The following is a 16,840-nucleotide window of genomic DNA, read 5'->3' on the forward strand; positions in this document are numbered from 1 at the left end:
GGCTGGGCTTTCTAGTGGGCCTGGGCCTCGGGTCTGGGAGTTATATGTCAATTATTTTCAAAGGCTATAATTTCTGACCGGCCTGATCTAATGATTCTATGCATGTTATTGGAGATTCTGGACCTCTATTGATTGAGATATTTAGGATATCGACATTTTTATGTGTAGTTCCATCAGCTAATGCAGTACTCAACTCGTCACATACAATAAAAAAAACTCGTTACATACAAAATTGATGCACCCAACCCCACTTACCATCCAAATTGGGTTCTTGATACCGCCGCTACGCATCACACGTGTCTGCATCAATCATGGTTTAACTCATATGAGTCATGTGAAGGCTTGGGTATTATTTTTCTAGGTCTATAAATAATGTATGACATGGTTTAATTTACTTTCAATACTGATAATGAGGTTTTTGGTCATGGCGACTAGGCTAATTAATTTGTTTGCTTGTTTATTATGATTTTTTTAATTCCACTGTAGTCACTCTTCTTTGTGTAAGCAGCCTGGGAGAAAGCCAATTAAAAGAAGCTTTGAGAGATGGAAAATGCAAATCAAAATGCTGAAATTCACCCACGGGAGGAAGCAAACACTTTGAGTACTGGAAATGGAAATGATGATCAACATAGAGAGTTGGTAAATAGCATCAAAGAAATGGTTGAAAGCTTGGAGCCTCCCTCATTGAACAACTCATCATGTTGTATCTACAAGATTCCAACAGGTATTCGCAAATTGAACATGGAAGCCTATACTCCTGAGGTTATATCGATAGGGCCTTTCCACCATGGCAGCAAAAGATTAGAAACCATGGAAAAGTTGAAACTGAAATATTTTAAGAGATTCCTGCAGCGTATTGCCTTCAAGGTGGAGATTTTAGTAAATGAGATAAAGCTGCATGAAGAAAGAGTGCGTGGTTGTTACGCAGAAAGCATCAAGCTTAACAGTGACGATTTTGTGAAACTAATTTTGGTAGATGGGAGCTTTATTATTGAATTTTTTTACGGCTTGTGCTCCCGAGGATCACAAACTGCTATTCATGAGGACCATATACTGATAGACCCAATATCGTGGCAAACAATGATTTTGGACTTGCAGTTACTTGAAAATCAACTTCCTCTCTTTGTTATTGAGATATTATTCGGCCTTGCGTGTGCACGGCGTTTTGAATATCGTACATTCACTTCACTTGCCATTGATTTGTTTCAGAGGATTCACTCTCGAAAATTACCTCAAAATCTTCAAGTGGATGCAAGACACTTTGCTGATTTGGCCAGAACATTTTTACTTCCATCATCTAGAAAGCTAGTGCCACGACATGAAAGTAATCTTGCTAGAGCTGATCATTTATATACTGCAAGTCAGTTGTACCAGGCTGGAGTGAAGTTTAAGGTGAGCTCAAGCAAATGCTTACTTGACCTGAAATTCACCAACGGAACGTTGGAAATTCCATGCATAAAACTGTATAATTCGACGGAGACCAGATATCGAAACGTCATAGCATTTGAGCAATGCCATTATCCATTTGAGTCACATTTTACAGACTACATTGTACTATTGAGTTTCCTAATCAACACTCCCAAAGACGTGGATTTACTTATTAGAAAAGGAATCATCATTAATGGGTTTGGCAGCAACAATGCAGTGGCATCTTTACTCAATAATTTGGGCACGAATGTTGTATATGATGGCAGGAACTCTGCTTATTGTGGTTTGTTTGAAGATTTGAATGCATTCTATGAGAACCCTAAGCATACTTGGAAGGCTACCTTAAAACGCGATTATTTCAGCACTCCTTGGAGAATAGCTTCTACTGCAGCTGCTGGTATCTTACTGCTGCTCACTCTCATACAAACTATATGCTCCATCATCCAAGTTGTGAAGATGTACTGAAGAAGCTTAGTGCATGAAATTCTGGTAGGACATAATTGATCCCATTTTATGTTCTGATAACATTTTATTTTACTTCTCACATTTAGAAATTAATTTGTTAGATTGCTAGCTACAGCTTGGAAAATTCAAACATAACATGAACAAAGATAAGTATTGTTAGAAATAAATGCCTTTCTTCACTTTCTTCATCTATTAGCACATAGCCTCAGCTCTGAATGTTGTATAAATACACCCTCATATGTACAGAACATACACTGCACTAATATCTTCTCATTTTAGCACATTTTCATTCTTTACTCTATTCGTCATTTGCTGAGTTACTGATTGCTTTGTGATTTGCCAAACGTCTTGCATTTGATAGCAACACACATGAGGTCTTGGGATTCTATGGTGATTTCTTTGTTGTTAAGTTGTGTTTTCCTAATTGTCTACTCAGACAAGTTCTATAGTTGTGAGTGTATACAAACTGTTCAATGAAATGCCTGAACCCAAGGCCGTTTACAACCTACGCTAAGAATAAACAAACTCATAGCTTGATGTTATCACATCCGTGATTTACGTGATTTTTGGTTAATTGTGTGATATCAATGTTCTCTTTGCATTCAACATTTGGTTGCTTGGAAAAATTTGTGATTGACTATATGGAAGAAAGTTCGGTCGAAGAGGATCTAAACAGTTCCATTGTTAAATTATGAATTTTTGTGCAGGAACGCTTATATGGACTGAGAATGGAGCAAAGCGAGAGGAGATTAAGCAAGTGATAGATGAGATAAATTTCATGCAACAAGAGTGGAGGTCGTGCTATCAACCCGATAGATTCGAATGAAGTGATTTGTGTCTTTTTTTCTTATTAACAAACAATTTTAAAGGTTTGTCCCTATTGATACTATGGTTTGTATTCTCGATCATTAGTTTATATTTGTTCTCATAAGAGCATTCACATCTCATGCCCCAAATCACCACTTTCCCTATAATTTGAGGTTTATTTTAAGATTTTGATCAAAATACTCCCTACATCTTAGTTCCTATTTTATGGAAAATGTTTAGGGATGAACAGTGATTCCCCAAATATAAGGAATCACTATTCATCCCGGAAACTATTTTTTATCAATATTTTATTCTAATACATAAAATAAATTCTACTTCCAATCATCTACAATTTCTCTCATACTCATAGTTGTTATAGCTTTAAATAATAACTTTAAAAATAATTTAATTAATTACAAAAATATAAAAAATTAATTTTAAAAATATTATCATATCCACAAAAAAATAATTTAAATTTTTGTTTAAAATATTCACTAGAGTAATAGTTCAAAATATTAAAAAAAAATATTGAGTAGTTAAGTTTGTAAATGGAAGTGAGAAAAAAGTAATAAATAAATAATAGAGAAATATTATTTTAATATAATAGAGAAATGATAGTGAATCGGATGTAGGAAGCTTTTGAAAAATGAGTAAAATTTAGAGAAAAAATTTTGGGGAATGTACTTTTTAACTAAATTAATGGAAATTTTATGAAAAATGGGATGTGAATGCTCTAACTAATTATCTTGTTGTATTTCTATGAAAAATGCTTGGTGTCTTGACAAAGCATCCCAACAATGGGTCCCGACACCTTCTTTCTTAACATAGTGGTTAAGTAAGTGTTTTTTTAATAATATTATGAATTTAAAAAAAATGTTTAAGAGGAATAAAAAATGTCAAAAAAAAAAAAAAAGAAGCCAAATGAAATTGTCGGTGACTTTTCTATATGATAAGTTCTTTTTCATTTTAATGATTGAATGAAAAAAATTACATTTGAACATAAAAAGTGAGGCCATTCAAATATTGGTTAAAAACCCATTCGATTGTAAGATTATAATATCTATTTGCATATATAAAGCTTTGGGGATCAAAATTTGTTTTCTTTTAAATGAAAAGTACTTGTTCAAATAGAGTTATTGGTGCTCGAACACATATAACGGATGAAAAAAATTTCATCCTAAAAAAAATCTATTCGATTGCTTTTCGAACAGGTAGAAGAAATTTTGTTACGAAGAAATTTTTTTTTTGACAATTTTGAATTTTTTCTTAAAACACTTTTTGGCACAGACCTTTTGGGTCAAACTAGGGATGAATTTTTTTTCGTCTCAAATTAGTTTTAAGGGCGAAATGGAAGGTTTTTGGGATGAGAATATTCATCCTTAAAAAGTAATTTTGTTGTTGTGGCTTTCATTATCGCTCCATTATATGTATGAAAATTGAAATGATTAATAAATAAGTACAAAATAATAAATCACTTTTCAATCATTTAAAGTAACACAATAGATGATGAAAGGATCACAATTAAAAAGAAAATAAATAATATTATTTTCTTTAAAATTATAATTTTACTATAATAGCAATTGATATACACACTTTATAATCTTACTTGACCTGAAATTCACCAATGGAACGTTGGAAATTCCATGTATTAACCTGCATGATTGGACGAAGACTACTTATCGAAACATCTTAGCATTTGAGCAATGCCATTATCCAGATGATTCATATTTTACAGACTACATTGTGCTATTGAGTTTCCTAATCAACACTCCCAAAGATGCGGATTTACTTATTAGAAAAGGAATCATCATTAATTGGCTTGCCAACAGCAATTCAGTGGCATCTTTTATCAATAATCTGGAAAAGAATATTCTATATAATACCTGGAAATGTGCTTATCGTGGTTTGTTTCGAGATTTGAATACATACTATAGGAACACTAAGCATACTTGGAAGGCTACCTTGAAACGTGATTATTTTGGCACTCCTTGGAAAATAGCTTCTACTGCAGCTGTTGTTACCATATTGCTGCTCACCCTCGGACAATTTATATGCTCCATCATCCAACTTGTGAAGATGTGAAGTAGCTTTGTGCATAAAATTCTGGTACGTAGGACATAACATTTTATTTTACTCCTCACGTTTAGAAATTAATTTGTTAGATTGCTAGCAACAACTTCGAAAATTTGAACATAACATGCACAAAGAAAAGTATTGTTTGAAATAATATGTCTTATCTTCACTTTTTTAATCTATTAGTACAGAGCCTCATCTCTGAATGCTGTATAAATACACCCGCATATTTACAGAACATATACTGCACTAATATCTTCTAACTTCACCACATCTTCATTCTTTACTCTGTTCCTCATTTGCTGATTTACTGATTGCTTTGTGATTTTCCAAACACCTTGCATTTGATAGCACCACACGTGAGGTCTTGGATTCTATGGTGATTTCTTTGTTGTTAAGTTGTTTTTTCCTCATTGTTCTCAGAATAAAGTACAAAATCATAGCTCGATGTTATCCCATCCATGATTTACATGATGTCCAGTGAATTATGTGATATCAATGTTCTCTTTGCATCATTCAAGATTTGGTTGCTTGATTTGGAACAATTTGTGATTTACCATATGAAAACACGTTCGGTCAAAGAGGATCTGGACCTAAGAGTTCGATTGTTAAATTATAAACTTTTTTGCAGGAACATATATACCGGCTGAGATTGGAGCAGAGCAAAAGGAGATTAAGCTAGTGATACATGAGATGAATTTCATGCAACAAAAGTGGAGGTCATGCTATCAACCCGAGGGATTTGAATGAAGTGACTTTTGTGTCTTTGTTTCTTATTAACACAGAATGTTATAGCTTTGTTGTTATTGATACTGTTGGGATAATGGGCTTGTATTCATGAGATTTTTTTTATATTTTCTCTTATAATTAATTGTCTTGTTGTATTTCTATATAATAACTTCTTTTTTATTGTCAATGATGGAATGGAAAAAATTATATTTGAACATAAAAAGTGAGGCCATTCAAATATGTTAAGAGTATCTTCAGCCTCAAATGGAGGCCTAACTTTAGCCTCAGATGGAGGCTTAACTAATAGCCTGACTAAAGGCCATACGCAGCTGGACACCAATCTGCATCTTTGGAAAGCCAGTTGACTCTTTCTAGTTAATTCTTTCCTTATTATGTTTGTACACTTTCCTTTTCTGTTTATTGTAATCTTCTCAATTTTGGATATCTTGCAATCTTCTTATTTATGGAAATACATGTATATATACAGCAATACTGTTCTGTAAAAAGATAAGTTTGAGTGAATATAAAAACTTCTCTTTTGGTCCATTTTTTTTAGAACCCCTCAGGGTTTAACACCTATTTGTTTTCTTACTCGATGTTACTATATCGAATTCTGGTCTGTATTCCAACTCCACCTCTTCCTCTTCCACCCTCTATATGCCTAGTATCACTTTTTTGGGGAGAGGCGAGCCCCCTGTTTCGAGCCTCCAATGTATAAAGGAGTGTTTGAAAAAATCAGCAAATCATATTTGAATAAAATCTTGCCAAGGGTTTCCTTGAAAAGTACCAAGGAATGTTTTTTTTCATTATTATTTTTGAGCTCCAACGATAGGTTGAAGCAATGGACTCCACAGGTGAGAAGGTACTAAATCGGGGGACAGGTTCCTGCCTCACTCAAGGTGGAAATCAATGCTTAAGGCCGTGGGGGGGCATATCAATGGTTGTGGCCTCTATATGAGCAGCAAAAGATGGGCAGGGTGGATTTAGTGAAGGAAATGGCAGATTAGCAATGAACGAGTCAAAAGAGGGGTTTTGCCATTAGATTTGATGCTGTTAGATTAACTTCCTCGTTAGATTTCGTTAAATCCATATTTTCTTTGTAATCACACATTGGTTGGAATGGAGAAGATTTTGTAATCTACAATGATTCGAAGGTACTCCAATTATAACTTTGACTAGTTCTTTTCAGAGCGCATGCTTAGATGTGGTTTGAGTTTTTCTTAGGTTGTTACTTTGTACAAATTACAACCGCCTTCATCTTCCTTGCCTTCTGGTTGGCAGTTGGCCTGCCTTTTATGCTTTTGTACTTCTTGGTTGCAATGCATCTAGTTATTTCAGACATGCAGATAAGTTATTTCGTTACTCTCGCTTGATGACCCTCGTTTTGCATTATGATGAAACCTAACTTCACAAAAGTTTATTTTCTTTTCTTTTCTCTTTACGTGATATGCTCATATTTTTATCATCTCTACCATACTTGTCATGGCATTGTCATCAAATCTGTAATTAACATTCAGAAGAACGAAGAACGATGAATTGAATACATGTGTATATAATTATAATAGCTTGCCAACAAAACCAAAGGAGAAACCCAAACAATGGCCAAGGAATGGCAAGCAGGACCCAAAAGTCCTTGACAATCCAAATGAAAAAATAATAGGAAGGTCTTCTACTTAAAAATAAAGAAGACCAAAACCAACCGATACAATATTACTTACAAGTTACATGTATAGGAAGGTCTTCCACTTAAAAAACAGAAAGACCAAAACCAACCCTTCAACTATATAAAACCTACACAAGCACTACGCGGCGGATGGGGCTGAAACGTAGTTAACGACACCAGCCTCGGAAAGCACCGCCAATAATGCTTACAGGTTCTTCTGTTCATCCCCTACTTCAGCCTCTCCTGCCGGCAAAGTATTCTTGTAGTCCAATGACTCATCGTTGTATATGTCCCACCATTTCTTCACCAGCATCTTGATGTCTTACCTGTCCATGTTCTGTTCCTCCCCAATATACCTCCATGGCTTTGACCCCTAAAGAACCAAACAAATTCACCGTTAGAATACTATCATTCCTAGAAACAACAGTAGTTTATACAAAACTTTGGAATTGTTCTCATAAAAAAAAAAAGATACTCACAGCAGCACATTAGTGAACAACCTTGACCTTGTCAAGCTCGATGTTCTCTGGGTGGCGCCACATCAAGGCCAGGACAAGGTTGTAAACTGGAGGGATCGGCTTGTAAACATCCCTAAAGAACATGTTCAGAAAGTCCTGAAAGAATCATAAACATATTTTTGGGTCAGATAATTGATTTGATCAACTAAAAACCACTATTGAGTCCTGAAGTTTCGAGAATTACCTGCTCAGCAAAAGGGGTAGGAGGGGTAGTTTTGAGTGTCCTGAGGAGGTCATGGTATGTGGTCATGTTGGGTTCATACACAAACATGCCAGCATTGAAGTAGAGGGGAGGCTTGGGACCTAACTCAGCAGGCCACTTGACCTTGTCTGGGCACTGCTGGCAATAGCCAACCTTGTATTGTGGACTGTGGCTCCATGTTTTCTTTCAGAAGCAATCCATCACTGCTTGTCATTGGCATTGTCATTGATATGTGGCCAAGATGTTCATTTTATGGGAGATACAGTTTCCACTCACAACTAGGAAAATAAAAAGAGACCAAATTCGAAGAGAAGTTATGTCTCATCTGCAATCATTGCATAGGAATTTATGACCATTGGGCTTCATTTGATTGTTTAGAGCACCACATCCAGATGCTTAGGTGAGGATCTACCCTTGTTCTTCTTGGCCAATAGCACATATATGTGGAAGAAGCAAGCCTTAGTCTGGGACCGTAAGTGTGGATGTTTTGAAGTGTTGTTTTGGTTATTGTACCAAAACAAAATATATTATTAATCACATATTACTATATGCTTACAATTCAAATTATATAATAATGCAATTCAATTTAAATGAGATATATATGCCTACAGAAATGGTAAACATGCATATGAATATGATGACAGACTCATTGGATAATGTTTTGGTCAAGATAATTAAAACATGTATTGTATTAACACATACAAACTATTTTCAAACTGTTTGATACAAGATAATTTTTTTTAACCATTCTGCTCATTATCTTGAGAAATACTTGTGTTCAGTCCAATATATAATTTGTGACCAATGCATTATTCTATTTGGTTGTTGCTTTGAAGGTGATGAGAGGTTACTTGTTGCAGAATACATGCCCAATGATACATTAGCAAAGCATTTATTTCACTGTAAGTTTGTTGAACTAACTTTTTTTTTATGTTGTTGCATGAGTCTACACTATATGAAATCCTATATGATCCAGTAATAGCCAAACCCACTACTCATGAGTTGAAACATTTAAAAATAAATATTTAATTCGTACCCAGGCTCAGAGATCTTGATTTCCTAATTTTATTACTTATAAAAATATATAAATATTTAATTCTATCTTTCTACATGCTACAGAAATAATCATTACTATCTTTTGTATAAAGTAGCATGTTTATATAATGATGTTTTGTATGAAGGAGCTCAAGAGAAAGGTATAGAGGAGCATGCTTTTCAAGTACTGCTTCTCATTTTGCTGAAGACCAATGTAAGGAAGTGGGTTTATGCATTTCGTTTTTTTCATAAAGTTGGTTCAAATGCATTATCAGTGTCTTTTTACATGTTAAAATAATAACCTTTTTGGACTTTTGCTACTTGAGGCTTGGATTAAGCATGAAGCTCTCTCACTCCACCATGCTCTGTTATCACATGCATGGTTTTTCATTCAAAATAAACCAGAGTTTGTCCCAATATCTAACTCTAACACTAATTAGCTAAGAGTACTAAAGGCTATGGCCATGGAAAGAAGGAAATCCCAAAAGATGGAAAAAATTAGAAAAATGTACCTCTCGGATTGGAGGTTGGATGGAGGAGAGCCAGAAGACGGCACCAAAAATGCCTTGCGGACTGGATGCTGGTGGACGTCTGACAGGTTCTTCGGAGGAAATGAAGGCACAAGCTTTCTTCGTTGGGGTTGGGGATTTTCGAGTTCTAACTCTGCAAAGAAAATGAGTAGCAGGGGGATGTTGGGTTGAGTAGCAGGGGAGAGAAGTGGGGATGTTGGGCGGGAGATAACTTGTGTTGTTGTTATTTTTATTTTTATTTTTATTTTTAATACGAGTACTGCTAGAACCACCGTCCGCTCTAATATGTGTTTTTTGATATGTTTTTTTTATAATTATTTTTTATAACATTTTTCAATATTTAAAAAAAAATAAAATAAATTTATAATATTATTAAAAAATACTTCTTTAATCATGAAATAAAAAAATTATTAAAAAATAATTATTTAATCACGAAATAAAGAAGTATTTTTTAATAATATTATGAATGTTTTTATTTTTTTTAAAATATTTAAAATTATTAAAAAAAATTATATAAAAATAATTGTATAAAAATACATGATAGAGCCTGGCTCTATCATTTTCCATGAAATAATTTAATAAGGATAAGTTACCACGTGTGATGCTGTGATAGGTTTTGAGTTTAGCCGAGGCGTTGAATATTGCAGCTTGTCCGGTATCCAGCTACCATCCAAGTCAAGATGTGAAGCTATCCAATCACATAATTTACGAAGTTACTTTGGGATATGCTTTGTATATACAGAGTCAATTGTCAGTTTATTTTTTTATTCTTTAGCCTACAGTCTCAAACATGTGGATGCTTTTATTTAATTAAAGAAATGAAGTATACGACATTGATCACACCTTTCTTTTCTCTGCTTTTCAAAATCAACGAAACCTACGGTAGATCTCTTTTCTTGATCGTCAACTCCACTCTAATATGAGTACGAGCGTCTTTGTCTCCGTTTTCATCACTCGACTTTCTTCATCGGTTCTTTGATCTGCAAGTCTGAGAAGTTAAGAGACTGCGGCGACCAAAAGCGAAAAACGTTTGTTTGGGTAAGGAAAACATGATTCGCCATCACCGTCTTTTTCTTTCTTTTAATTTCGCCATCATTTAAATACTGCAAACCAGTTGTACAAGACTAGAGTGAAGTTTAAGGTGAGATCATGCAAATGCTTGCTCTCACCTTAAAAGACAAATTGATTCTTTTTTCTTTACCTTTATTTTTTAGAGCACTTTCATTGGATTAGTTAAAAGCTAAATCCAATTAATATTTAACTATTAAAGAGTAAAATATGCTCACATTGGATTAGTTAAATTCTAAATATTTGGAATTTAGCTACAGTGACTTTTAAAAATTTTTCCAAATTTAAAGGTTACTATATATACATCAAATACATATTTTATTAATTATTTCTCTCTCCCTTTCTTTCTATCACATATTTTATCACAATTAATATATTAATTTGACTTAGTGATATATTAAATTAATAAGAACATTATTATTAATTAACATATAATAAGTAGAATAGTAAAATATGATAAAATTAAAAAAAATTAATAATTAAAAAAATTAAATATTTTTGAAATTAGTTGTTATTCATTACCATATAATGAATAAATATATAATCTAACGTGGAGATTTAACGTGAATAATCAAAACTAAATTCATCTTATATTATTTTATTATTATATAATGAAAAAATAGATATTCCAATGTAGAAATTTAAGTGAATGAAATAGTTAAAAGTTAAATTTTTCTTACATTCATCAAAACTGTCATTTAACTTTGACTAATCCGATGAGAGTGCTCTTATTCCTTTCATCAAAACCCAAGTCATTTCATTTCTTTTTCTTATGAAAAAGTATACTTACAACCGTAAATTGTATAATCGCCGCGTAATCGTTTTGAAAAAAATGAAAAAAACATAAGACCCATATGAAAAAAATTAATTTTTTAATAGTAGACCCTTCTTTTTCAATGCGATTACGCGGCGGTTACGCACTTCACGGTTGTATGTAGAATTACTCTTTTCTTATTCCATGACTTTCTCCCAAGATTTCTCTATTCTCTCCTTCCGGATATTCAGCTCTCCCAAATTTGCTCCAGTTAGTCTTTCCTCTCTTCCTATCTTATACTTCTCTCTGTAATGAAAAGAATTGTATAATCATATAGATAAAACTCAATTTTGCCCAATTTTGGGCACAACTTTGAGAAATACCTAATTGCATTTCATAATTCTATTTTTTCTTTGTCCTAGCTTTGGATCATTTTGCCGCCACACCTAGCCAACCTCTTCGAGCTTGGTCTAATATTCCTTTCATTCAGGTATAATACCCCTCCAAAGTCTTAACTTTGAATTGGATGGAGGAGATGAATGATATTGTGTGTGATAAACTTGCTTCATTCATTTGATTTTTAGATTTGTATGGTTGTGTATTTTAGTCCTGTTTGGATTGAGAGATGAGATGAGATGGTTTTAGATGAGTTGAATAAAATATTATTAAAATATTATTTTTTAATATTATTATTGTTTTGAGATTTGAAAAAGTTGAATTATTTATTATATTTTGTGAAAAAATTTAAAAAATTATAATGATGAGATGAGATGAGTTAACATCCCTTCTCAATCTAAATGGTAGTTTTGGGATGGGTTTTGATTTCACCTTGAGGTTTATTATATTTTGGATTGGCGTTGCCAAATTGTTGGGCTCTTGTCCAGACTCCATGTGAATAATTGGGAAAGTTTTTTTTTTTTTTTTTCCCTTTAATGTCTCATTTTGCTTGATTTGGGAAATATATTTGTTTTAATTGGTTGATTTTCTGTGCTTCATATTCACAACAAAAGAAAGGAATTAGAAAACAAAAATTGAATTTTGAAGAGTAGTCGATTATATTGTGACAAAGGGTAAGTTTTGATGTGAGGGTATGTTTTTGTATGGCTTTTTTTATTATTAATTTTTTTTTTATCAATAATACATTCAAATTAAATAAAAAAATACAAGAGTAATGGGTGCCTATGATTCCCCATACAAAATCCTCATACAGTGATTTCAATGCTCGGAGGGAAAGATAAGATAAAACCGAAAGTGTTTGTTTGCTTGTTTGGGTAAGCAAAACATTCACCATCACCTTCTTTTTCTCTCTTTTTTATCTTGTTCCATTATTCTCCTATTTTTATAGCTTATAGTATTCTGCTTTATTTATTTATTTATTTATTCAGTTGTTTATACTTTTTTCAATGTTATCACGTTGTTTTTTTTTTTTTTTCTCTTTGAATTTATGTACTTCTCTGGTTTGGTTCTTAGAAGGAATTTGGGTTGTGATCTCACTGTTTGGTTGTTTTGTCAAATCGAAAGAGTGAGATCAAAGTTTAAATTTGCTAAAAAAGATACATCAATTTAATTTTTTTTGTTTGCATTTCATTGCTTTAGATTGATGACAAATTCAAAGCAAATTTGGATTGTTTCAATTGCACTACATATAAATTTCTTGAGTTGCTGATTTTTTAATTTTGATTCATTCCGTTAGAATGCAAGATTTTTTAGGTTTGGGCTATTTAGTTTGAGGTTTGTGTTTAAGGATTTTTTTCATTTCTGTATAAATCTTTAGTGATTTTTTGTTATAATTTTATATTTCTAACTGTATAAATCTTTGGTAATTTTTGCTTATAATTTTACATTTCATTCTAGAAATATTTGGTTATTTATCTATCAAGATTTCTACTTGTTGATTTATTAACGTATATAAACTTCTCAAAAAAGAGAATTTAGATGATGAGGATTTTCATTAGTTGATGGGGGTTCTTAACACAATCTTTACTATATATGATAGTGTTTAGATAAAATAAGTTATTATTATAGCTTTCCTCCATCGTTTGATGAAAATCCTCATTCATGATCTTCTTTGTTTTGAGAACAAGATTTATTTTGTATGTTATAGATGTTTTAATGCTTAAATTATATACACAAGTATCACTCGATTAAAATTGGATTGTAACCAATATTTGAGTTTGGTGGGGATCTTTTCCTCCTGATATAGCTCAAGTTATCTGGGTTGATAATCGGTTGTAAACCTTTCTTTTGCAATAAAGTTCTATTTTGATATTAAAAAAAACAAAATCTGAGTTGTGAAAATAATTGTATAATAAATTATATGTATATCGTTACTATGTTATTTTTATCACTTTAATGGTATCCCTAAAAAATTAAAATTTAAGAATTAATTTCCTATCTATTCAGAACATGTAGAATAATGTAAACATTATAATATAATATGATATTATCTGAATATAAAATTTTAGCTTCTTTTATAATATACTTTGTGTATTTTGTTTTAGTGTAAAAGATTTGAGTTATAGATTATTATTATATTGGTTACCTGATGTGTCTTTTTTTTTCGTTTCTATATTCTTTTGTATATTTCAAGATTTGATTTGTAATATAATATATATTATGTAAATATAAAATATTAGTTATTTTATAATATATTTTGTTTATGTTTGTTTTAGTATAGGAGTTAAGAGTACTTGTAAATTGTTGTTTTATTGTGTTCTTTTGATGTTATGATGGCTAAGTGGTTTGGGCTTTTCAGTTTCAGATTGGTATCTCTTAACTTTCTCAATTTGTTTAAATATGAAGTTGATTAAAATGTTGAACTGGTTTATAATTTATTTTAGGGCATCATTATATTTATATTTATATATACACGTTGGAGCTAATGGGTTATCATTTGAGTTAAGAAGATCATGTGTTTTGGTCAAATTAGTAGCTCATAGCTTTGGATCATTTTTTATTATGTAAAAAGAATGTTAGTGCAAGTTTTATTGAACCTTGTTGAGCTACAACAAATCTACTTGTTTCAATAGGCTCATATTTGCCTCACTTAGTGAGACTCTTGCTTGGTTGCTTATTTTGTTGATAGTTATTTATCAAATTTGATATAATTTGATTTGTAAGATTTAAAATTTAAAATTTATTTTTGAAATCAAGTTATGCCACGTGAATGATATGTAGTGTAAAAACTTTTAAATATTGAAAAATAATGTTTCACGAGTAATATAAATAATGACATAATGTTCTTAATATATTCACCATCACCTTCTTTTTCTCTCTTCATTTTTTTTTCCATAATTCTCCTATTTTTGTAGCTTATAATATTTTACTTTATTTATTTTTTTATTTAGCTGTTCACACTTGGCATTTTCTATTTTTATATGTCTATATGTAATATATATGATATGGTTAACTTGCTTTGAATGCCTAATAATGGGGTTTTTGTTCTATATCAATTCCATTTTCTCCATAAATTTTTCATTTTTTTCCAAACAGGGTACTAGTATGAGGATTACCTTGATTTCTCACACGCCTTTTCCTTCTCTCTGAATCCTCTTTTCCTCTCCGACGCACTGCTTATTCTTCTTCTCTATTTGAGTGACAAAATCAGCCCCTATACATTCCGTTTTGGACCCTGAGCTCATACCATTTAAATTGAAGATGGGCCCTCAACTATCCTCTTCTCATGACTGGCCCATAACTTATTGTGGCCCATCCACATCAAGAGGAAGGTTATTTATTATTTTTTATTTAAAATTTTAAAAAAATTGTAATGATTAATTTTAAAAAATTATAATAATTAGTTCAAAAATATTTATATCTAAATAATATTTGAAAATAAGATGAAATGAGAATTTAAGGATGAAACCTATTTTCAATCAAACCCTTCGGACGGCGGATTCCTTCTTCAAAGTTCAATTAAGTATATATTTTCATAATGCAAAGTTACCGCGTGTGATAGGTTTTGAGTACGACTTTTGTGCCTAAACAAAAAACAAAAAAATAAAAAATAACAGAGAAGTTTTGCTCTTGCTATTATTTTTTTAGGTCTATAAAAAATTAGAAATCATATTTGTAATCGTGAGTGTGTAAGTACCGTGCAGTCGTTTTGAAAAAAAGTAAATAAATATGGGATCCACTTTATAGAATTAATTTTTTAATAGTAGATCCTATTCTTTTTCAAAGTGACTGTACGACGTTTACGCACTTCAAGACTGTACATAAAATTACTCTTAATTCCTTTCTTTTAAAGTTGTTAAATGAAAAAAATTAGCATTAGCATTAAAGTACTCCAATTTAAGTTGCCCACAAAATTATCCCATATATATATGTATATATATTTATATAATTCTACTGTAGTCAGTACTGTTCTTTGTGTAAGCAGGCAGGGAGCTGGAAGCCAATTAATTATATAAGAAGCTTAATTGTGAGATGGAAAAATCATCAACAATTCAACAAAAAGTGGCCGCAACTACTGCTTCAGTACTCACCAATGCAAATCAAAAAGCTGAAGAAACTCATCAAATATTAGATCAGGAAGCTGCAAACACATTGAGTCGTGGAAATGGTGGAAATCAACATAGAGAGTTGGTAATTAGCATCAAAGAAATGGCCGTTGAAAGCGGCTTGGAGCTGCCTCCCTCATCAAACGAGTGTTGTATCTACAGGATTCCAACTCATCTTCGCAAATTGAATGAGGAAGCCTACACTCCTCAAGTTATATCGATAGGGCCTTTCCACCATGACAGCAAAAGACTAGAACCCATGAAAAAGTTGAAACTGAAATATTTTCAAAGATTCCTGCGGCGGATTGAGAACTTCAACGTACTAGATATTTTAGTAAACGACATAAAGGTGCAAGAAAAAAGAGTGCGTGAATGTTATGCAGAAACCATCAACCTTAGCAGTGACAATTTCGTGAAACTAATTTTGGTGGATGGGAGCTTTCTTATTGAGTTTTTCTACAATATATTAAGCTCCCAAGGAAGCGATGGTGTTGTTCGTGAGAACCGTACACTATTAAACCCAATATCATGGCCAGCATTTAAGTTGGACTTGCAGTTACTTGAAAATCAACTTCCCTTCTTTGTTCTTGAGATATTATTCAGCCATGCACGTTTAGCAAATTATCGATTACATTCCTTCTCTTCGCTTGCCATTTATTTCTTTGAGGTGACTCACGGTCAGAAATTGCCTCAAAATCTTGCAGCGAATGCAAGACATATAGTTGATTTGGTCAGAGCACTTCGTGTTCCATCACCTAGAAAGCTATTGTCAACACATGAAAGTAATGATCTTGCTAGTGCTAATCATTTATATTCTGCAAGCCAGTTGGATGAGGCTGGTGTGAAGTTTAAGGTGAGCTCTACAAGCAAATGCTTGCTTGACCTGAAATTCACCAACGGAACTTTGGAAATTCCATGCATCAAACTGTATAATTCAACAGAGATTATTTATCGAAACATCATAGCATTTGAGCAATGCCATTATCCATATGATTCACATTTTACAGACTACATTGTGCTATTGACTTTTCTAATCACCACTCCCAAAGACGTGGATTTACTTATT

At 32.3% G+C, this 16,840-nt stretch overlaps 2 protein-coding genes and 1 pseudogene across 2 annotated transcripts; 2 read left to right on the forward strand and 1 right to left on the reverse strand.

Annotated features, from left to right (window-relative positions):
* The first annotated feature begins 543 nt into the window (after positions 1–543).
* Positions 544–1,893, forward strand: LOC118349224 (UPF0481 protein At3g47200-like). The gene has a single exon (XM_035692849.1). The coding sequence runs from the start codon at positions 544–546 to the stop codon at positions 1,891–1,893; it is 1,350 nt and encodes a 449-aa protein (XP_035548742.1).
* A 5,411-nt stretch (positions 1,894–7,304) lies between these two features.
* LOC108987742 lies at positions 7,305–8,086 on the reverse strand (annotated as a pseudogene).
* Positions 8,087–15,700: 7,614 nt separating this feature from the next.
* Positions 15,701–16,799, forward strand: LOC108987716 (UPF0481 protein At3g47200-like). The gene is made up of 2 exons (XM_035692850.1): positions 15,701–16,627; positions 16,782–16,799. Exons 1-2 carry the CDS (start codon positions 15,701–15,703, stop codon positions 16,797–16,799), a joined length of 945 nt encoding a protein of 314 aa, XP_035548743.1.
* Positions 16,800–16,840: the final 41 nt, after the last annotated feature.

This window comes from Juglans regia, chromosome 8 (assembly GCF_001411555.2).
Source record: "Juglans regia cultivar Chandler chromosome 8, Walnut 2.0, whole genome shotgun sequence".
NCBI lineage: Eukaryota > Viridiplantae > Streptophyta > Magnoliopsida > Fagales > Juglandaceae > Juglans > Juglans regia.